Genomic DNA, 21,562 nt, shown 5'->3' with positions numbered 1-21,562 from the left:
TTGGTGGTATTTAAACTATTTTATATGGAAGGAAATGATTATGTTGCAGGATAATCTATTTTCGGTAGAATAAGTATATTATTGTGTTGTTTGTTTTGTTAGCAATATAATTTACGGAAAAATTATTCTGAGCGAATTAAGTTCTTTAATTAGCCTTTTCTGTTTTCACCTGACGATTGAAGAAATTTATTACGACAGCATAAAGTGTAACAAGGAATCGTTTTCCTTTCTGTGTCTATAGTACTGTTATATGGATACAATACATAAATATATCTAATATTGGTCTCACGAATTCGTTACCGCGCATACCATTATAAAAAATTCGTCACTCACCGATCCGATGCGCAACGGGCGGAGTACGTCGGTCACGTAGCTACGATGATACTGTAACAAAAAACAAAAGATTTAAATTGAAGAGACGCTGAAAATAATCAATGTTTCAAAAGCTACACATAATTCTTACGCGCTATTATCGTGATTAAATTTAATTCGTCATTCAATTATAGATTTACTGATATAATTATCTATTTTTCGGAAAAAATATTGATTAAAATTTTAAATAATATTTATCTTTTTCTAATTATTTTTATTAAAGTTTTATAGCTTATCGGAATAAAACGGTCCGAATAAATGGAAAAAAACTATTAATTTTATGCAAATAAGAGATGATACTAACCCCAAGGTTGCTCCGCCGCGCCGGTGCCCGATGTCTCCCCGGACCTTCTCCTCCTCTCGGGACGTCAGGCCTTCTCCTACTTCTCCTCCTTCCACCGCACAAGACACTCGCGAGAAACTCCCGGATAGTAAACTGTATCGCACGCGGACTAATTATCAATTAAAAGTCTTTCGCGCGATATTGAACGACACTTCCGTTTAAAAAGTCCATGAGAAGAATATTCCGTCAAGTATGCCGTAATATTCTTCAAATGTGGGCTTTGAAAAAGTTCTTCGCTACATTCGAGTCCAGAATTATGGCGAGACGAACGCGCCACGATTATCGCCCGCGAATATCACGACGAAAACTAAATCGTTCGCAACTGTCGTATCAAGAGACACGGTAGTGTCTCGTGCCAAGTACACGCGGAGCGAGACCGACCGTGACTCTTTTACGCGACGCGACGATTTGCGAATACTTGGAGATGTTGAGATCTCGATAACGAGTGAACGGATCAAATTCTAAATAGGCTTGATCGATAGCTTGGGTCGAATTAGGGGGGGGGGGGGTATCTCCAATAATATTTTTCGCTACGTGCCCTATATACATATATATCTTCGCCGACTTCACCTCGACGTCTCCACCTCGACATCTCCTTCTCGAGCGAGCGATTCGCGGCGATACGTTTATTCCGACAAACATTCAATACACTCGCAAATTATTGAACGCATACGGCACGTACCCGCGTATCTGGCGATTATTCCCGCGGCCCGCGGAACGAGGAGCAGGAGTGCCAATCGCGGAAATTAAGCGCGTTCCGAATAACACACACAGCACGGAGCAGGGTGACGGGCGCGCGGAGCACAAACACTTCCTACCTGTGCGAAATTCATCGGGAGAACGATAGCCAAGTGATTTTCGCAGATGAAGGTACTTGGAGCGTTGACGGAAACAAATGGCAAGGCCACTCACCTGCAAAAATAATCGATCGCGCGGTGACTTTGAACGTACGCTGCTTTCAAAACGGTCGCGCTTAGTACAACTGTATCTGGGTCGCGCCGGCGCGGCGGCTCGGAGCGGCCGAACGTGATTGGCCGGATTCGGGGGCTCGACTCGCGCAAGTACTACATACATCCGTGACGTCGCCACTGTCGCCAGTCGGTCGGTCGGTCGTTCGGGAAGCGAGAAGTTGTGCCGCGTTTATTCGCATCTTCTCCACCGATAGAAGCAAGCGGCAAGCTCGCTGTGCGTGTCGGGATTGCCGCAGAACGATCGCGAATATCATAACGCGTTAATCGAGATATGTGACAACGACCGATGACTAATTCAAGTACACGTGATGGACGCGTTCCAACATCGATGCTCCGATATGCCGCTGCCGTATCGGACCAAGTGTAGCCGCTCCGCGTTTCTCGCGGCTTTTAACCGTCAAAATCGAATACCGCGTGCGGATGAGTGTCTAAAATATTAAGGAACGATCGTGCGAGTGTTGTGGCACGTTAATTGAAGCGTGCAGCAGCGTTCAAGCGCCGTGTCGAACGCATATTCGATCGCGATCGTGTCGTCCGTTTCGCCCAACCTTCGTTTGAACGGCTGAACGCGCGCGCGCTTGCGTGGCCGCCATGATTGTCTCGCGCCGCCGCATCCGGCGCCGGCGTCGGTCGGCAGTCGTCGCGTCGCAGGCAGTCGGTCGGTTAGTCGGAATTTGGGACAGTGTAAAATTGCGCCGCGCTCACTCGCTTTTCTTCCGCCGTATTTCGTACGGGTTTCGAACGAGCGAGTGATTGTCGAAGGAGTGCCGAATTAAATCAGGTGTCGCGCGCTCGCGTCAAGTGTGAATTAGAGACCCTTTGGTCTCTAGTGTGAATTGTGATGTGCGAGGATCTTGGATCGGAGACGAGGGTCGCGGCCGACGGAGCAGCCAGCGACGACGACGTCGTGGCAGCGAAGGGTGAGTCGATTCTTTCATGTTCGCATTTATCGTTTATTCACCTGCCGCGCTTTGTTTCGATCGCGCTCGATCGAATTATCGTCGTGCCGCGCGGCGCGAAAGTGGTTAGGAGTGTTAGGACTTGGGATAGGAACGGTTTGAAGTTTACTCCGCGCCGCGCGCGGTGCTCGCAGGGCGGCTCACTTTGGCCAAGTGTGCCAACTTACCGGGCGACGAACTACCGAACACCGACCTAACCTCGATTCGTAAACACGAGCGCACGTTGTGCGGATCGCAACGCCTGCCGGCGATCCAAAAATAATATTTAACTTTGGCTGTGACATGTTTTATCGCGACGTTAATCGTCCCACTGTTAAATGTAACGATGTAACAGTGATACATTCCCACGCAATTCAATTGGAAATTTGGGAACGCGACGTACGTAGGTTAGGTTAACCAAAGTGCGTTTAGGTTAACCGAAGATGCCTTCGACGTGGCGTTAATTTTATACGTGGCATTTTTATTCAAGTTTAACGAGTTTCGCGAGAGTATTCCGGCACGTTTGCGAAACAAGCATGAGCGTCGCCTCTCGGCTCGGTTACGCGAAACCGAACTATGAGATGTTCGTACGTTCCACGGTGATTATATTTTTCACGAGCACCGTGTTGCTTTTCCTGTATTTAAATCGCATCCAACCGGATTATTTTATCGACGAGGCCTTCCACATACCTCAGACGTTGCGATATTGCGCGTGGAACTTCACGCAGGTAAATAATCACGAGAATGATTTGTATGAGTGCGTCGCACCTAATTTTCATGCGAGAAATAAGTGGCAAATTATTTTCAGTGGGATCCTAAAATCACTACTTTGCCAGGCTTATATCTTATCGCTGCCGCGATATTATCGCCTTTCAATCTTTGCAATACCACATATATAAGATGTATAAATTTACTTGGGACGTGCATAAATCTCTATCTCCTTTATAACGTTATAAAGGAAAATTGTAAGTCCAACAAAACGGACCGATGGAACACGTGGCTGATACTCGCGTCGGCGTACAATCTCACCCTTTTCCCACCGTTGTATTTTTGGTGCTTCTTTTATTACACGGACGTTGTGTCCGTGAACGTGGTGCTCTTAATGTTATATCTGCACCAACGTAAGCACACGAAGATGACGGCCCTTGCAGGTAATTATCGCAGCTATGTAAGTCATCCGAGAGGGAAATATGATGCAAATAAAAGTAATAAATCACACAGGTTTGCTAGGCGTGCTCGTTCGTCAGACGAATATCATTTGGCTCGGTTTCTTTACCATTGAACGCGCATTAGATATATTTGATCGCAGGATGGAGCAACCTGTCCCGCCCGGAGTGCTCAGTACTCCGTTACACTTTCGCGTAAGTAACGTTACGAAATAGATATTACGAGCTACGAAGAGAGAGAATGCTTTTTTAGCCGAGAATTAATTTAGCAAAACTTCTTGAATCATTTTTTAGTTAATTTGGAGGCAGATAATGTACGAATTACGCATAGGTCCGCTGTCCCTCGTCAAGCTCGTCGCGCAGATATGCGCTAGTCTGGTTCCCCACATAACGGTATGTCTCATGTTCGTTGCTTTCGTTGCGTGGAACGGAAGCATAGTGATCGGCGATCGTACCGCCCATGTCGCAACGATCCATATCTGCCAGATACTCTACTTCTCCGCCTTCGTATCTCTGTTCTCGTGGCCGTACGTGGTGCCTCATTGGCGAACGTGTTCGCGATTCCTTCGTCGGCGCTGGATTCTCGCGAGCTGCGCCGTCGCGCTGACGGCCGCGACGGTGCGCTTCAACACGCTCGTTCATCCGTACGTCTTGGCTGATAATCGGCATTACTGGTTCTACGTGTGGAACCGATTCATGGGCCGATACGCGGCGTTCAGGTATCTACTGATACCAATTTACGTCGCGAGCCTGTTCGCCATGTCGCGGAACGTCGCTCATCTGAGATTTCTCACGAAAATTAATTATGCTATTTGCGTGTGCATGGTGCTGATACCTCAGTTACTGGTGGAACCGCGTTACTTCATTCTGCCGTACATATTTTACCGTTTAAACGTGAAAAGGCCAGAAAGATGGCAGATCTGTTGCGAATCGCTCACGACCTTTGCGATCAATTGCTTGCAGTTTTATATTTTCGCCAGTAAGGTGTTCTACTGGCAGGATCAGCCCTATGCCCAGCGAATTTCTTGGTGACATTCGCCACGAGTGCAAATATACGAAATAATAAAAGAACTCTATTTCGACGTGAAGTATTCGACGCCTTCCTCCGCGTTTCTTTCTCTATGCGCGGTAATCGTCGATTTAGAAAGATTAAAAGACTTAAAGGGAAGGATTATTAAGAGAGATAATTACTTCGAACAATAGTTTATTGTTCATAACTGAAACTTGTGGCAAAACTGCTAAGATGTTTTTGTACAGCAACAGCTTGTCAATTTGTAATTTCACGGCACGTATATTATCGTCAGCGCACAATATATTATATTAAACGTGTTCGATCGACGACCGAGAACTTTTTATACTTCCTAATTTTTATTACGCTCCGTCGTATCGTTATCTTGTCGTTACATTAACGTTTCCTTATCGAATATAAATGTTGCGCGTAACGGTATAGTAAAAGGTACCGAGATGCAATTTGCGAACCTTCTTCGCTTATTCTAAAGTTCTTTTCTTATTTATATAGCAAAGAGCTTGAGAAAAGGCCTGATACCAAAATAAAAGTAAAAATAAATCAATAAAACGTAAATTCCGTTAAAATAAAAAAAAACAGTATTATACGCAATTTTGATCCTGTACTCCAAATTTGCAAATATACTAAATTGAAAAAACGAATTAAATACTTCGTATTATAACGGTAGAAAATAGCGAGGGAAATATATATGTACTGTAATTCTCAATCTATGAAAAAGTGCTCCCATCCTCTCCAATTCTTTCAGACCTGGGTGTGATATGAATATACATATAACAAAAGATTGATTATTTCGTTTAGAAACAAAGACTTGTATGTACAACTTCCGGCTCTCGCATATACACTCAGCCTCTGGATTGCTGGAAATTTGAGCATTACCCGCGATGGAGGCGTCTTTATCCGCCTGTATCACGTAGAACCGATACTTACTATAAAACAATATAATTATATATCACAAACGATCTCGAATCAACGCGCTAAGTACACTCTCTAGGATTTCTCAAAATTATAACTAAAACGTCTTACTTTTTCCCTACGTATTTTGATAAAACAAAGATAATCATTCACCTATCTATTTCTCTCCCTCTCTTTCTCGCTTCTTTCTTTCTCTCTTTCTCGCTTTTTTTCTCTCTCTCTTTCTACAATCTAACTGCGTGAGAATCACACATATTGCTTGTCGTAAGTTTATTGCGGACCGTATCCGTATAAATCAATCTGAAACGTAAATAGCGTATTTTCTGTACACAAACCTCCGCATTATCCGGCAGGATATGTGAGTGGGAAAAATCTATTGCCATCCCGCTTTCGACATTTGATTAATTTCTAAATAGTGCGATTATCCTATAGATATATTATTTATACATGCTATAGTTTCTCGACTTTTTGGTGTCATAAAGTCATAATGACAATATATATATATCTTATAGGACATGTGATAAATTATTATCATCCACACGCTGGAATTACGTCTATCGCTATAAAGCATCACACACTAGATAAAAGTAGATGAAGTATAGAGCACTTTCGAAAATTGAAGTGTCGTAAGAAATTATTGGGAACCCTTAGGAAAATATTTTAAATTAGCACCCTGGTCTAACTAATGACACGAAATTTTCCGATATCGATTTTAAAGACGTACGGTCGAGAATACTAGATATTATATATATATATATACATGTAACGCTACAAGGATATGAAATTTGACAAGAAAGAAACTTTTCTTGTTGGTTTTCCGCAGTCTTCCGAGCGTTCGTACAGCAGAACTCCTAATGCCCGATCTAATTAAGCTGACTGATAATTAGTATTATGATCCACGATTAATTGCTTTTTTATATAATTAATTTTATATAACTAATTTTTATATAACTTTTATGTAACTAATTTTAGATAACTAATTTTCAATAATTTTGTTAAATATGTAAGTTGTCTAATGACTGAACAACGTTGGAGAAAAACGTTGTTTTCCATTTAAATAAATTGTAATAATATACGGGAAATATTTGTATAAGTAAAGTTATATAGGAAATTAGATAAAGTTGTATATTTGATCTAATGTTGGTCGAATTTTATAGCGATATGTTATATTAATGGAAACATTCGGAATTATCGAGGTTCCACTGTACAATCGTGATTCGATACTTCGACGACCATTCTGACGATGTCGTCGGCAGACAATCGAAACGGCACGCGATTCTTTAGATTTCGCATTCAGTGCACATCTCTCTTATTTCCTAGCTCTTTTTTTTTAATACTACCTAACTCACGCGAAATGTATTGTGCAAGAGGAATCAAACGTAGCTTTAAATATTATATGCCTTTCTAGGAAGTACATATTTTCTACGCACACGCACGCAAGTACATTGGTAACGGAAACGCTCGTTTATTTGATTATAATTCGCTGTTTTGTTTATGATCACGGCATTACAATGAAATAAATGGATTATATTATTAACGGAAATAAAAGAGCAGCGACAAGCGCAACTCGAGAATTAAAATTATCTCTATTCAGTCAAATACAGGACATTGTTCGATATTCAGTCGTAAAATCAATTTTTCAGATTCTCTTCAAAATCGGAAAAATTTATTCGGACTAAATTATGATAACTACGCGCATGCTGCACGTTCGGCATTTTATGAATGCTGATTTATGCCGATTTATGCTGAAAGCTAAATAAGTGTAAGTCAAAGATATCTCGTGCACTTCAACTTGATTTTTTTGATCGAAAAGATCTATCGAAGAAATTTTCATATTTTAACTAGAAATACTCGCGTAAATGATAACTTCTCTAACGTAATTGTTGACAAAGCTTAAGATTAAACTTCGATTTTCGTGCTTTGACTTTTAAACATTTATTTTCTTTCGAAATCTTTCGAAGTTACGAGGAATTGTTATTAAGGGATACTTGCTCTAACTTTTTATCTCGTAATCGTCTATGCTTGCTAATCGCACGAAGAGGCGGGACAAGATTTGTTAAACGACGACGTTAAACATTATACTTGGTAATTAGATTAACGAGCAACGAGCAGGTTCCCCTAAAATCGCCTAGAGACATTTTCATCGTTCGATCGAATAATCTTTGACCTCGCGTCGTACTAGAGCAAGTTTAGGAATGGACTTCGCTATTTAGTAGAATGGAACAGAATAAAGAATCTATTTATAGAACTCGGGATATATCCCTCAGGTAGAATAAAGAAAGTTTAAGAGTTTAACGTTACAGCGAGTGACTCGTTTGCTTTCTTTGGTCGTTGATCTGCAGGGTGCGCGATTTCGCTATTTATACGCGTTAAAGATACTTCGAAACCGCATGATTTTCGGCTAATAAACTCCACTATCCCGCTGTATTTATCGATTAACATTATTAATAAGGGATTTCACCTTTCTCTTCGCGTTCACATCGCTTCATGCGGCACGCACGAAAGCGGAAATGCTAAAAAGTAAGGATAATAGACGGTTTCGAACTCTAAGCGTGAATTTCTATGCACCTTATCGAGTCGCTGTGGTCATAGCGTTGCCCCGGGAATCCTACTTAACTTTTTTCCTTCACCGCGATATCCTTCCTCGGGGCAAGGACTGTCTTTGGGGCGAGCTACATTGTTGCGGATGTGTAAAAGGTGATAAAAAAACGAATCGTTTTACCGGCTATGCTTAAAGGTAATAACGGTTTTTCCCCTCTCTCGCCGTGAGAGAGAGAGGATAGATATACTTTTAGGCACTGAATCGCACAGTCTTCCGCACCTAGGAACTCCCCTGGAGTGACACCGATGAACTAGTGCGAAGGAGGGGCGGGATTACACACAAGATTCAGGTTCGAGTTCGCGCATCTTCGTTGTCCCGACTGACATCATACTATCTGCTGCTTAAGCTTCACCAGGTTCGTCGCGCCGTAAAGTTTCATGTCCAGCGGCGCGCTCGGCTCGTTTTTCTTCGTCTGCGTGTGCCAGGCGAGCACCTTGGTGCAATTGTCCGCCAGCAATTGAGCGTCCCGCGGCTCGAACGGAGCCAGGCTCTTCAGGAAGCCGTCCTCCTCGTATCCCGCGCGAAATGGCATGGTAGCGTTCGGCCGCTGGTGCAGGAATTTGACGCTTACGGCGAACCCGGCCATGTCCACCGGGAACTTCCGACCGGCTACCCAGCCATCGTAGAACCCGGCGAACTTGCCATTTTTCAGGATCGGCGAACTCAGCCCGAACTTGGTGCACAGCCCCACTGGGAACATCGACACCGTCTTCGTCTTGCGAATCTAAAAGGCACATTAAAAGATGAATCCTTTAGAAAGAGATTTTCAGGTCTTTAGCAAAATTAAAACACGCTTTCGTAACTGGTCATACCTCGTCGAAAAGTTCAATATCGTAAGTATTGTCGTCGTCGGCGAAGTAGAACACACCTCTCGTGGCGTTCGCCCTGATCCACTGCAAACCGCGATTTCTGTTCGATACCCCTCGCGGCTTGGCGCCCTTCTTGAGTTTGTATTTCTCCGGCATTGGAGCTGCGCAAATGTAATACAAATAATTCATATCGTACAGATAGGTATCTGTGATTTTGCGATACAGATTCGTATCTCGGACATTGATTTACCGATTAAATGATCGAACTTCAAGCTCGTTCTTTCCAATAATTCGGTCACTTGTTTGGTGGCGACGGTAGCGTCTTCGATGACGAGCCAGTGTATGTTTCTCACCAACATCAACGTATGGGCCATCCTCGTGAGTTCGGGAATCTGCTCGGGTCTTCGATATGTGGGCGTGATGATGTACAGGGGTTCTTCGGACTCCGCGGAATTCGATGAAGGGGACGACGGGCGAGACGGCGGTAACGTCGTCGCCGGGGGTTGCGATTGCGGCGGAGGCTTGAAATTATTTCTAGAGGCCGCCGAAGCGTTTTTGCTTAATTGATTGATAAGTTCCCGCACAAGCATCGAGCTTATTTCTGGACTCAGGCCGTTCGTGATTTGTACTCGGTACACGGCGTATCGAATCTGTAAAGAGAAACGATATAACTTGTCTGACGAAGTATAGATCGTAGTAACAATTGCCATATAATAATAAATACTTTATCAGATAAGACGAGTTTCGTTTTCACGAAACCCTGATTGCACAGTAAATATTAATCGTTATTTTTTTACCATTTCCTCGGCGAGCCTTGGGGTTTTGCCATCGCTCTCCTCACCGATCGGCAAATCCCCGGCGTCGTCTGCGGAAGTATCGGCATTGAAGGCCGTTACTTGATCGAAAGTAACGCCGGTGGACAGGTGATACTGATAAAAGACTACGCAGATCCCTATCAAGGCGATCACTCCCATTTTCATGGACGGCTTCATTATACCGATGCCTGAATTCAGAAAAAGAAACGTTCAAAAGTAACAGCGAGGATAAGAATAATATATTAATGCCAATAAAACGATTTTGACACAGTGACACGATAAAAAGTGAGTAAGGGCGAAAATGGATGATTTGATTAAATTTTTGAAAACGCGCATTAAGCTATAACGTTTTTAATCTCGCTCGGGGGGAATGGGAGTGGAAGATGAATCGGGCTGTAGATTAAAAATTTACCACACCTCAACTTACTCCACCAACTTTCCTGCTCTTGGCGGGAAGCAGTTACTCTCGCATCCTATTCTCGTATCTCCTCCGGACTGTGAGTTTCCAATTTTAATCTGATTCACGGTTCAATCCCATTCCCGGGGAGGGGTGGGCACCCCATTCGCCGGGCATTAGCGTATATAAATGTATATCATGCGAATTTTATACGCGTATAAAATGTAAAATGTAAATTTAACAGCGAACGAAACGAAATACGAAGATTAACCGTGGAGAGAGGTCGGTGAATTAAAACCCGACGTTGCATTGAAACCCATTTCCCGCCGTTCGTATTAAAGCTCGACGCGCAAGATGATCCCGTTTCCGCGATGATCTCGAGCGGAAAACGTCGAGTTGCCATAATAGCCCGCCCGCCGGGCGCAGAAGGTTGAAACAAAGATGTGTTCACTCACCCGAATGCTACATGTGTCGGCTGTTCCGTCGTTTCCTCTGCCTCTCCTGAATCGCGAGCTGCTTCTTGCCCTGTCATAAAAGTAATTAGCTGTCGTAATGCCCGTGGTATCTTGCCGCAAGGTTTTTACATCTAGAGCAGGATGATATATACAGCCGCTATAAATTTATTACACTTTTTTGCGCGATTGCGAGAACTCGCCGGATGAAAATTCTCGGCGTGCGTGAATGAGCCTTACGATCATCGTACCGATAATTACGACTAATCGCGACTGTTTACGCGAACTTAATTACAATTCCCTGACGCGCTCGCTAAGTCCGCTTTGCAAACGTGAGCAACGGCCGGGCCGATTCTGGCGCGATCGAAGGGACAGTCCTCTCGAGGTTTAATTATTTTCGTGGGTCATGTGGCATTTCCCGAAGGCCCGGATTCGCTCGGAGGAGGCGAGGGAGGATGAAGAAGAGGAGGAAGAGGAGGATGAGAGCGCAGGCGTAGCGACTAAGCCGATAGCGCGGTCGCCGGAAGAACATCCGTCAGGATCCCGCGGACTTTGGCGATAAAGCGTGCGACGTTTAAAGCGAAGGACCGTCGCCGTCGCTAACGAGCGACGATAACGTTCGAGATTTATCTAACGAACGAGAGACGCGAGATATGCGCGCGTGTTTGCGGGTCTCCCGTAGGATGCTGCGCGTGAAACTAGAAATCCTCTGTGGGTAGCGTCATAATTTCAACCTGTCTTTCTAATAAAACTCCTTCCTCCTTCTTCGGCGACTGATCTCGTGAGAAAGAGAGAGAGAGAGAGAGAGAGAGAGACGTGCATCAATTTTATTGCTCTCGCGCTATTTCTTCTCCCCGATACCAAGCGGCCCGCGTTAGCCGCGTCTATCATTAATAACTGTCGTCTTCCATCCGACGTATCGCCCCCTCGCAATTTTATAGCCTCTTTAACGCGCGAAGATAATAGACGTAGTTCAACAGTATTCACTATGATGTACAATAACGCGTTAGGAGTTAGGAGCAACTCATTTAATCCTTATCTCTGTTATTCTTCACAGGATCCTTTCTAACGCGCTGCAGCGTTGAGAAGAAATTTTATCTATCTCCTTATCGCCGTTTTTTTCCGTTATATTCGTCACTTCGTTAAACGAAGAATACGACTTTGAAAGTCGATAATGGCGTCTTTTGAACGTTACACGACGTAGCCTGAAAATGCTCTCTTCTCTAATTTACTTTCAACGTGTCGCTATCGCAACGTTCTTACGTAAACCCGCGTCATGTGCAGGACGGCCGTTCTAAATTACGTGACACCGAGAATTTAACGCCGTCTCTCCTATATCGCGCATCACAAACGCACTCCTTTTCGCCTCACCTGGCGACGTCAGCAGCAAAAAAACGTAAAGCCGACACCGATAAGATGTACCGTCTTTATCTTGCGCGTCGAATTGCGCAGCACAAAGCGGCATTTCGTAGCAAACAACAATCGCGGAAAATACCGGAAATTCACCGTTTAAAAATATAAGCCGATCTATATATATAAAAATATTACCGATCAATCTCAATCATCAATGTGATACAAATCCGATCTTGACATTTCTAGTCTAGAAATGTCGAAGTATAGGTGAAGCGCGATGACTATGTCCATCTTGATGAAAGAAAGAATACGTGTGAAACTCTCTCTTCATATTATATTGGTGCTAACATGTTTAAAAATTTGTTTACATTTCTGAACGTCACTTCTTTCTCTTTCTCTCTTACTTGAAGCGCTCTCGAACTTATCTGTCAATTTTCTGATAAGATTCCTGATTTTCTGAAAATCTCGAGGTGACGGATGCAAAACGTTTTTCCGTCGCCGCGGTAGTATCTTGTTAAAAGGAATGCAGGTTACGAAAGTAAGTGACTGCCTTTCGTAACTGGCAAAACCCGAATCGGTAAATCGAATTGGTAAATGCTCGACGCGCGGCCCAAATGGAAAAAGCAAATCGTTAAATTTGCTTTGGTAAATTTCGGTTTAACTAAATGGCGGAAGAAGCGGTGATCGATCGTCGTAATTAAGCGCCGCGGCAAATGCGTCTAATTCAGCGTAAACGCGGCTTCCTCGATAAATCGTGAGGCGCCAATAAGGTTTCTTAAATGCACTTATACTTCAGAAACACAAACGTTCGATCGGTGCGAATCATGGACGGTTCAATGTAAGTACATGGAATTTGTAATATCGTTGAAGCACGGTTAATATAACAGGATTTTATAACCGCGTCCGATTATTTGAATTTCAAGTCACCTGCCTGAGATTGTTTGGCTGCCGCGATTCGCTTTACAATGTGCATTGAAATGTGTGTGAAGTTTTTCCGAGAAGACCTTCTATTGTAAGGTGCAAACAAGGTCTTAAAAGTTTACAAACACAGTACTGTAAAAGACAGAAGTTTATTGATTGTGAAACCTATGTAGCTGTAGAAAAGGTTTCGTCATATATTTATCCTGTCCCCTTTAATATTTTCTGAATTAAAATCCCATTACGTTATTGCAAAATCGATGTATATTGTTTTCTAGCGAGTAAAGTAGCGCACAGAAAATTGGAAAATTAATCTCAGTAAAAATAAATTGTCGCTCATAATTATTCTTCGCGAGATGCGATCTTTCGCTGAAACGATTATCATGCAGATTTATGAGGAAAATATTTAATTATGCATCTGCGTTGGAAATAGAACACAAATGGTATCTATATTTTATTTAGCTTTAATGATCTCTTTTCGAACATCCAACATATATTGCGCAACGATCGTCACGCGAAAAACTTGACGATCGATCGGTCTCGCGCATGCAGAATTATTTTCGATCGGTTATTGATCTTGTCGATTAATAATTACAATGGCTGTCGTGTTTCGCCAGAAATTTCGCGTTGTTACGCGAGCTTTTGAAATCAGGGCCTAAATCACGACTGTGATAGACGCCATCGCGCCGCGGGGATTCGCATAAATTACTAATTAGAATGCGGGAAACGAATGGCCCAGCTCGAGGGGATTCTTCTTGCTTCGCTTCCGTGCTCCGCTTGCATGAGAATTTCATGGCTGATCAGCTCGCCCTAACTAATCCAGTGCCGCCAGATAATCTAGATAGGATCGTTAGTCTCTAATCTAAATCAGTTTGCAAATCGGCGCGGCATCAACGAGGCAATTTACCGTCTGATTTAATCAGAGACACGTTCACGTTATTGAACGTGTATACGTATACGTGTGTAAAAAACGAACGTGGCGTGTGTACTCTAGACTCCGGACTCGCGTGTGTAAAAAGTCGTGACGTTTATAGGGCAAGGGATTTACGTTTCGAATCAGTTCGGTAATCCTGGACTTTAGGTTTCGTGCAAAGGTTTGTCCTGTTATTAAGATTGCAGAGAACCGGCTGCCTCTCGCGCGCCATTAATGAGAAACGAGCCTAATCCCTCGTTCGAATCCAAGTCACGATTATTATGCGGCGTTTTTTTTTCTCCGCGCCGTTCAAGGTGCACGCGGCCGCGGCGGCGTGCAACGAGATTGCGTTCGCGTACTTATCCCAGTAGAAACGCCGCGATATCGCCAGACCGCGCCAACTCGGTCGAAACTTTTATATCGCGCACTTCCCACGGCATGCGGCACTCCGTTAAACACACGTCGCTCCAAACTCCGATTAATTAAATCTCCCCTGCTTTAGAATCGAGGAACCGAACTAACCGAAATTTTAACGGCTTCGACAGGAACGCGAAGAACATTCATTATCAAGTTAATGCCTCGCAGCCAACCTCGTTTGCATTAACCCAGAAAAATCACATTATCTATCCTCTCCTTTCCAAGTCTCACGTGCATGTGTATTTTAGCGTGCGCACGCGTGGGCTTATCGCGGTGTCCGCAATTTTATTTGCAGTTTTTATTTACGTCTCACGAATCTCCTCGAACTGTGCGCCGAACTGTCGGCGCAACCTCGCCGTATTCCCTTACCTGTGAAAATATACGTTTTGCATGTGCAAATCGCGGGATCGGTTTTCCACAAGTGATAAACACGCCGCGCCGGTTTGACATCGAAGCCGCGCGTGCGCTTTGCGCGATCTTAGAGCTAATAAAACACGCGTTACGTTCGCCGTTATCGAGCATTCCTTAAAACTCTTGGTATATATTTAAGATATGATATTTAAAACATCCGTTATATGCGTAATTGCCTCCGAAGCAGGAGTTAGCATTAGAATACCGATTCCGATTTCAGCGCGTAAACGCGTTGCGATAGTCGTTATATTTGTTCAATCGTTTATCGGTTTATACTAACCGCCTCGACTCGACGGAAACCGGAGCACGATAAATGCGCCGATTAATCGCAGCTTCCTTAACCAGAACCACTTATCACTCGTAGGCTTCCGCGTAGAGCCAGACAAATTAACGCACTCATCATCGTGGCGCGAATCAATGTTTCACCGAGCCCGGCCGGCGCGTTCTAATCGCTCGGCGGCCGAAAGAGGAGCGCTCCGTTTCCGGAGTCGGGACTCTCTTCGGGGCATTAATCAGGCCGCTCCGCTTCGCTGGCACTTGACCCAGTTGACCCGATCCGGGAGATCTCGCGGAATCGGACGGAACGTTCGAAACGCGCATCTCGGTCGAGAAACGTGTGTCTTACTGGTAGCACCGTCCCATCGGAGTCACGCGACGGCACCGACAATGACGATAAGAACGAGGCCGACGAAGACGAGGCCGAGGACGGCGAAACGGCGACGCAATCACGGCTGACTCGACACTGAAACGTTTCCTCCGGTTTCGTTTCCTCCTACTCGCGTGGCCACTTCTATAACGTCGTTCGTAACATGCCCCACCACGCCGATCGAAGGACCGATCATCGTACGAGGGGGAGAGAGAGAGAGACGCGTGTCCCACGTGTGCGTGCTGCGCACGATCCACGGATCAGATCACGTGGCAGAATCTATTAGCAGATTGCGGTAATTTGGCGCTCAGTACAGCAGCGCAGTAACGCGTTTTCAGGCCGGCGAACATTTAACCCGCCGACGCCGCGACGTGCCGACGTCGATTTTCACCTCGTTCGCAAGAGGCGTGCGCGATATAATCGAGCTAAGTGAACGCCGTTTCTAATCAGATTTGGAAATGAGAGAAAGGAAAGAGAGAGAGAGAGAGAGAGAGAGAGAGACGCGAGAATACGTTGCACAGATTTTTCCATCGTGCACGATATTTATACCCACTTCCACTTGTCATGCAGAACCTCGTAAAAATATAGATGACATACGTTATTCCTCGTCCATATATTTCCGAACGTGATGTTTTACAATAGAATCCAGATCGAAGCCGCGGACAACTTTAGAGAACTTTACGAATAATACATTCGACCCGCTCGCATATCAGAGTTTCCGATCTTTCCGATATGTACGATTAGCCCCTTAAAAATACGGCCGCCTACGTATGAGGGCTTAATATTGGAAGTATGTCAAACAACGACGGTACATATGAATTATTTTATTCGGCAATTTTATTCTAGGAATTATTTCTATCGATGTTTTCTGTAAAAGTTGGATCGAAGGATATAGCTGTACGTGTACCCGATGCCTCTCGGGTACATCTATAAAAATAGAATTTAAAAGTATTTCAGGATTCCCCAGCGGTGTTACTGTCGAGCTTTTTATCGGTTCTGTCAAACGTATATGTATCGCTCACGTTTCTGTCCCGTCGCGTCGCCGGCAAATAAAACAAAATAGGAGAACAGCCCCCCCGCGTCTTCATTTTATAAAGCAAGCTTTACTTCTCCCCAATGTAAAGCTCCGCCCGACATTCTCTTTGCACGAAAGACATGAAATATTACGTGCGAGAAATTGTCGCGACGCGACGCGACGTATACGCCGGCGTAAAGCCCCTCGTATATATCGAATTGCCAAGTTCGTGCGAATCGTGCGTGCCGCATTTCTCACGTTCTCGCAACGCGTTAAAAACGCGTTGTCAGCGATCTTGTTAAGCGCGGAATATCGCGCGGCACGAATAGCCCCGGCGGGAGCAATTTTCGTCGCGGCAATTAGATGCAACGCGGTTAATCTACCGGAATCGTGCGAGGCGCGCGGAAAAATTCATGAATTCCTCTCGTATTATTAATCTTCCAATTAGCCTCTATAAATGCGCGACGTGTCGCGGCAAATATATTCCACCCGTTTTGCGTTACGACGCCGACGTTATCGGATAACATTGTAACTTGCATTCGCCGTGCCTCGGAAGCTTACGCTAACGGCGAAAATGATACGATACCGTGCACGGCGGCACGTGCTCGCGATTGCCAACACGCGAGAGAGAGAGAGAGAGAAGCGCACACAACGTGTACCTAGTAGTATAATGATCAATAACATGGTAGAAATGAGGCAGTGGTCGGTGGTGAAGGACGCCGACGAGAGACCGTTCCCGAATAGATAAGGCGCCGAGTTATCGTTCGACGGGCAATCGAATCCGTTCTTACCCCGTGTGACCCGAATAAATAATTAACCAGGACGCAAAATCACCCCCGTCACCGATTGATCGCGATCGATTGATTAAATATTAACAGCCTCCGCCGCAAAGGGTAACCCAAGACACACGGCGGGGTTTAATTCTATTAAAATTTCCGGTATTACTCGAACTCAAGTGGATGGCAAATACCTGATAGCGTATCAAACATACACATCATGCTACTATGTAGGTGGCTTTACATAGCGATCGAGTGCTAATAAAGGATGCACTCAACCGTATTCAAGTATTAGACTGTGTCTTCATTCACTTCATGTATACTCATTAGATAATCGGCCGAAAGAAAGTTTTGATGCCAGTTGGCGAAGTATCGTCGACGTTTCTGCAGTACGTACTTAGTTATATCCCGAAGGCTATATGTAGAACGAGAGTTCGGATCCGAATAAAAATCACACGAAAGCAACACAACATTTCACTACCTAGACCGGTTCTTTTTTTTCTCGGGTAATCCGCCACTATGTAAACAACGCTCGCGCCGCAGACGATGCGAGGCAGGATATAGCGCGGAAGTTTGATCGATTCAAGCCGGACGAATTTCGGGGAGGATATTTGTGCAAACTACCCCCTCGGTTCCGCATTCGCTTTCCGAGCACGTTGCCGGCCTAGACGGGATATTCTCGGGGGCGCAATCTCGCGAGGTCGCGCAATTTCTAACGCAACTTTCGGTATCAGAGGAGGCCCCGGCAACTAATAAGAAGTTCCCGCCGACCGGTGTGCACCGGTGTGTAGCCTTCTATGGCGCCCTTTGATTTGGAGGGCACATGGCCACCCTGCTGCTGGTCGATAACCACCGCTCGACAGACACCATGCGATTCTCCCTCTCCCTCCCTCTCTCTCTCTCTCTCTCTCTCTTTCGGTTTTGATACCCGTTTACCTTCCCTCGATACCTCTTACCTCTTACCTATAGCCACTCATGGGCGTCGGCAGAGTTTTTCGCGCGAGCGAAAACAAGATAACGATGAAATCTCTAAAGCCAATTCGAAGAAAATCATACACCTATAAATACGGTCAATGCCGTCTCGCTCCAGGATCCCCTTAACCGGAACAAATAATAAAATACATTAGTCATGTTTGATGAAAGATAAAAAGAATACGCAGAAGAGCAACAACGAAACACTTTAATCTTCGTTCAAAAAACTTTTCTAACTTTATTTTATTAAGGTTTGACGAAAAACCGACAAGCTTCTTGTCTAAATCTAGTATTTAAAAAACCAATCATACACGTGTATAATCATACACGTAACTCGAGCAATTCAATTATGAATCGTACAAAGTAAAGATGATTAGGGGTAGTAATAATTAAGTAAAACGTGAGATACCGTGGATGGTGAGACGGCAATTCAGTTGGAAGAGCGAACGAGGGTAGGTAATGGGAGGAGCGGATGTCGGCGCGTTAGGTTACTTGAATAGGAGAAACTTCGGCATGCTTGAATAGGAGGAACTTCGTTTAAACACGTTTATGCACGTTATCGATTAGAGCGCTCGTGGTCTGCCTAACAAAATAGCGCCTTTTAATGAAACTTTTCTCCATTCCTCGCGCCTTGAACAACCGGAGAAGATTGTAAGGTGCATCCCCTATGGATTCCGCTCACGGCGCCCATGTGTCTCCCTTTCCCTAGCCGTCCTCTTTCTCTTCTCCAGTCCTCTTTCACTCTCTTTCACTGCCATGCTCCATCCATTTCCGTCCGTCCCACCTTCGTCGTCATATTAATCGTGACTTATAATACCAACGTATGATGTGTAATGTTGTAAATCGGGTTATCTCGCCTGCCATCTTTCGACAGAGGCCTTCCGTGACCGATCCAACGGAAGCGACGCGACATGAAGATTACGATGGGATTATTGATAAGGGACAGTTGGCATAGTGCTCGGAAACGTGTACTCGATAAGCCGACTGACGGTCGATCAAGGTCGCGTTTATATATAATAGCAGAACGTCTAATCAAATGTCACCACTGCATTTTTGTCATTTTGTCAACATTATTATCTCTTCTGTGAAAGAAGAGAAAAAAAATACCGATAAATGTATCAGATTGCGTCGAGCGATGTTTGTCGAAGTATTTTTTTTTGCAAAGTGAAGATCCGTAAATCGATATTAATAGAATACGTGGTTATTTACTCGTACATATTAGATCAAGAACGACTGTATCGCGCGTATTTTTGTAATTCAGTTCGTTCGATCGAATCTAATTATCCTTCAATACCCATCGCGCGCGCCGGAATACGCGAGCTCCTTCTTACGTAATGTCTTGTAATTTCCTCGGGGAATTCTTCCTCTCGACCTGCACGACCTACTCCACTGCTTGTGTCGCAAACGAGAAACGATCAATCTCTACTTTTCGCTAATTACGACTCCTGGAAAGAGATCTTTCCCGGGCTCTCGCCTGACTCTCCCCTATCCGTCCCCCATAAATCTTTGGTTCGTGTGAACCAAATCGCCACGTTTGACGGCGATTTATTCGCCGACCCTCGTATTCTCCCCCTCCCCTTAGGCCAATCCTGGCCAATGTCCTTACCGGCGTTCTCCAGGACTTCTCGATAAGTTAAGCCGGCTAAATACATTTCCACTTCCTTTATTGACCTTCCGGTATCAACCCACCCCCGCGGTAGCAACCCCACTCTCTCAGTAATCGGCACCGCGTAAAGGTAGCGCTACGGTCGCGGTCGAAGACCATTCACCACCGCAAATGGATTTGGATGGATATTAAGGATAACCGGAACGCATTTTGATACCGAACGCGATCGTTAAACGTACACCGGTTACCGGCCCCGTTGGTTCTTGTGCTCGGACCCCCCGATTTCCCCCCCGGATTCGAGCGACGCAGATACCTAGCCGGGACAGTTCGCTTCTGGGAACTGCGGTTGAGGTTAAGCCATCGGGTCATTAATCCAAATTAATCCCAGCGATCTGTCAGAGTAATCAACCTTGGAACGCAAGATGTTGGCGCGCTTCAATCTACCCCTAACGACGTTGGACTCTCTTACGAAAATCTCTCTAGCTCGCGCAAGAAGATTCGAGTCTCTACCTAAATTGAACGTCGAAATACTGCTAAATACGATCGTACGAGTAACATCGAATGCAATTCTAGATTATTGAAACTCAAAGTTTTAACGTACTCGGGCCTAAGTACGATTCGCGATCCACGAGAGAACATCGAGTGCAACATGCACATTCACATTCGGCGAGACGTGAATGCGGTGCTCTATCTCCGCGAAACCGCACGGTCTCTCCGCGCGTGTTAATCACGAGCAGATGTTTCTCAGCTTAATCCACATTTCGCGTAAATCCGGTCGCGGGCCAGATGGCACGCACCCCCGTCCCCCGTACCATCGTGCGCGAGGAGTAAAATCGCGAGATCCCGCGTCCGATCGTTAGGGCTCGCGCAAATTGCAAAATCGCGTTTTCCGGCGTGGGGATAAAAATGATGCGTCAGGAGGCAGAAGAACGATACATTCAGTTGGCTTGGCGAGGGGTGCTCGTCCCAACGAGCTCGCCTCGCAACGGCGATAAATTCTCATGCCGCGTCAGGAACCTTCGGCTTTTCGTGGAACGGGAATTCGTGCGATTTCCCACGCCGTCGTGGACGGTTACTCATTGCGGTACTCACCATAGTAACGAGGGTGTCCGCTCACCGTCCACCTTTCGCTGTCGGGACAGCCGTCGATCGACAATCGCGACAGCCACCACACTGCACTACTGCAGAGGAAGGCGCGCTGCTAAGGGACGGCTACTGCTGCTGCTACTGTCGCGGCGGCGGCTGCTGCTGCTGCTGCTGTTGCGGCCGCTGCTGCTGCTGCTGCTGTTGCTGGTGCGTCCGGAAAAAGCGGGAGGGGGCAAATCCACCGTCGTTCCATGCTGCGGCACGCGAATTCGCGCATGTACCCTGGGTGGCAAAGGCGCCGCGCCGCACAGCCGGCCAGATATATATGTAATCATGTACACACACGCACGCGCGCACACCATACATAAACACACACGTGCGCGCGCGCGCTCTGACATTTCGGCCGGCCCGTTCACCACTGGCTGATCGAAAGAGCTGCTCCCGACCCTTCGTCCGCTTACGAACGCTTACGGACGCTCTCTCTACCTTAGCCCTTTAGTCCCGTATACACAGGAGGTGTTCCATTAGAGACGGAGCTCCACGCTAATCCTCCCCGCATTACTTCAAATCCCGGAGCAGCGCGCGAGCGCAATTGGAAAACAGTATTCCTGAAAGTTTTGATGCGAAATTCCCCGGTCGAAGGGG

General features: G+C 45.4%; 2 protein-coding genes across 6 annotated transcripts; one reads left to right on the top strand and one right to left on the bottom strand.

Annotated features, from left to right (window-relative positions):
* Positions 1–2,319: 2,319 nt before the first annotated feature.
* Positions 2,320–5,393, top strand: Alg10 (alpha-1,2-glucosyltransferase Alg10). 2 transcript variants are annotated; one of them, XM_071783810.1, is made up of 5 exons: positions 2,320–3,023; positions 3,115–3,352; positions 3,433–3,775; positions 3,846–3,985; positions 4,085–5,393. In XM_071783810.1, the coding sequence occupies exons 2-5, from the start codon at positions 3,161–3,163 to the stop codon at positions 4,820–4,822; spliced, it is 1,413 nt and encodes a 470-aa protein (XP_071639911.1). In that variant the 5' UTR covers positions 2,320–3,023; positions 3,115–3,160; the 3' UTR covers positions 4,823–5,393. The 2 variants fall into 2 exon arrangements, with proteins under 2 accessions (XP_071639911.1, XP_071639910.1); XM_071783809.1 differs by having other exon boundaries at positions 2,320–3,046.
* A 505-nt stretch (positions 5,394–5,898) lies between these two features.
* Positions 5,899–21,221, bottom strand: Glcat-p (Glucuronyltransferase P). 4 transcript variants are annotated; one of them, XM_071783852.1, is made up of 6 exons: positions 20,924–21,221; positions 10,808–10,877; positions 9,938–10,143; positions 9,391–9,790; positions 9,144–9,301; positions 5,899–9,055 (listed from the first exon to the last, which is right to left on the bottom strand). In XM_071783852.1, exons 3-6 carry the CDS (start codon positions 10,130–10,132, stop codon positions 8,657–8,659), a joined length of 1,152 nt encoding a protein of 383 aa, XP_071639953.1. In that variant the 5' UTR covers positions 10,133–10,143; positions 10,808–10,877; positions 20,924–21,221; the 3' UTR covers positions 5,899–8,656. The 4 variants fall into 4 exon arrangements, with proteins under 4 accessions (XP_071639953.1, XP_071639956.1, XP_071639955.1 ...); XM_071783855.1 differs by lacking the exon at positions 20,924–21,221 and adding an exon at positions 15,442–15,574; XM_071783854.1 differs by lacking the exon at positions 20,924–21,221 and adding an exon at positions 15,097–15,568 and having other exon boundaries at positions 10,808–10,938.
* Between the last annotated feature and the right edge of the window lie 341 nt (positions 21,222–21,562).

The sequence above is a fragment of the Temnothorax longispinosus genome, chromosome 7 (genome assembly GCF_030848805.1).
Source record: "Temnothorax longispinosus isolate EJ_2023e chromosome 7, Tlon_JGU_v1, whole genome shotgun sequence".
Lineage (NCBI taxonomy): Eukaryota > Metazoa > Arthropoda > Insecta > Hymenoptera > Formicidae > Temnothorax > Temnothorax longispinosus.
Note: the sequence above shows the minus strand (reverse complement) of the source record. Positions and strands in the feature narration are given on the sequence as shown.

Coding starts and splice junctions, on each gene's coding strand:
- Glcat-p (XM_071783852.1), bottom strand. CDS start 10,132: ATGAAGCCGTCCATGAAAATGGGAGTGATCGCCTTGATAGGGATCTGC. Junction 9,791..9,937: donor CAAGGCTCGCCGAGGAAATG/GTAAAAAAATAA, acceptor TTCTCTTTACAG/ATTCGATACGCCGTGTACCG. Junction 9,056..9,143: donor ATATTGAACTTTTCGACGAG/GTATGACCAGTT, acceptor TGTGCCTTTTAG/ATTCGCAAGACGAAGACGGT.
- Alg10 (XM_071783810.1), top strand. CDS start 3,161: ATGAGCGTCGCCTCTCGGCTCGGTTACGCGAAACCGAACTATGAGATG. Junction 3,353..3,432: donor GCGCGTGGAACTTCACGCAG/GTAAATAATCAC, acceptor AATTATTTTCAG/TGGGATCCTAAAATCACTAC. Junction 3,986..4,084: donor GTACTCCGTTACACTTTCGC/GTAAGTAACGTT, acceptor ATCATTTTTTAG/TTAATTTGGAGGCAGATAAT.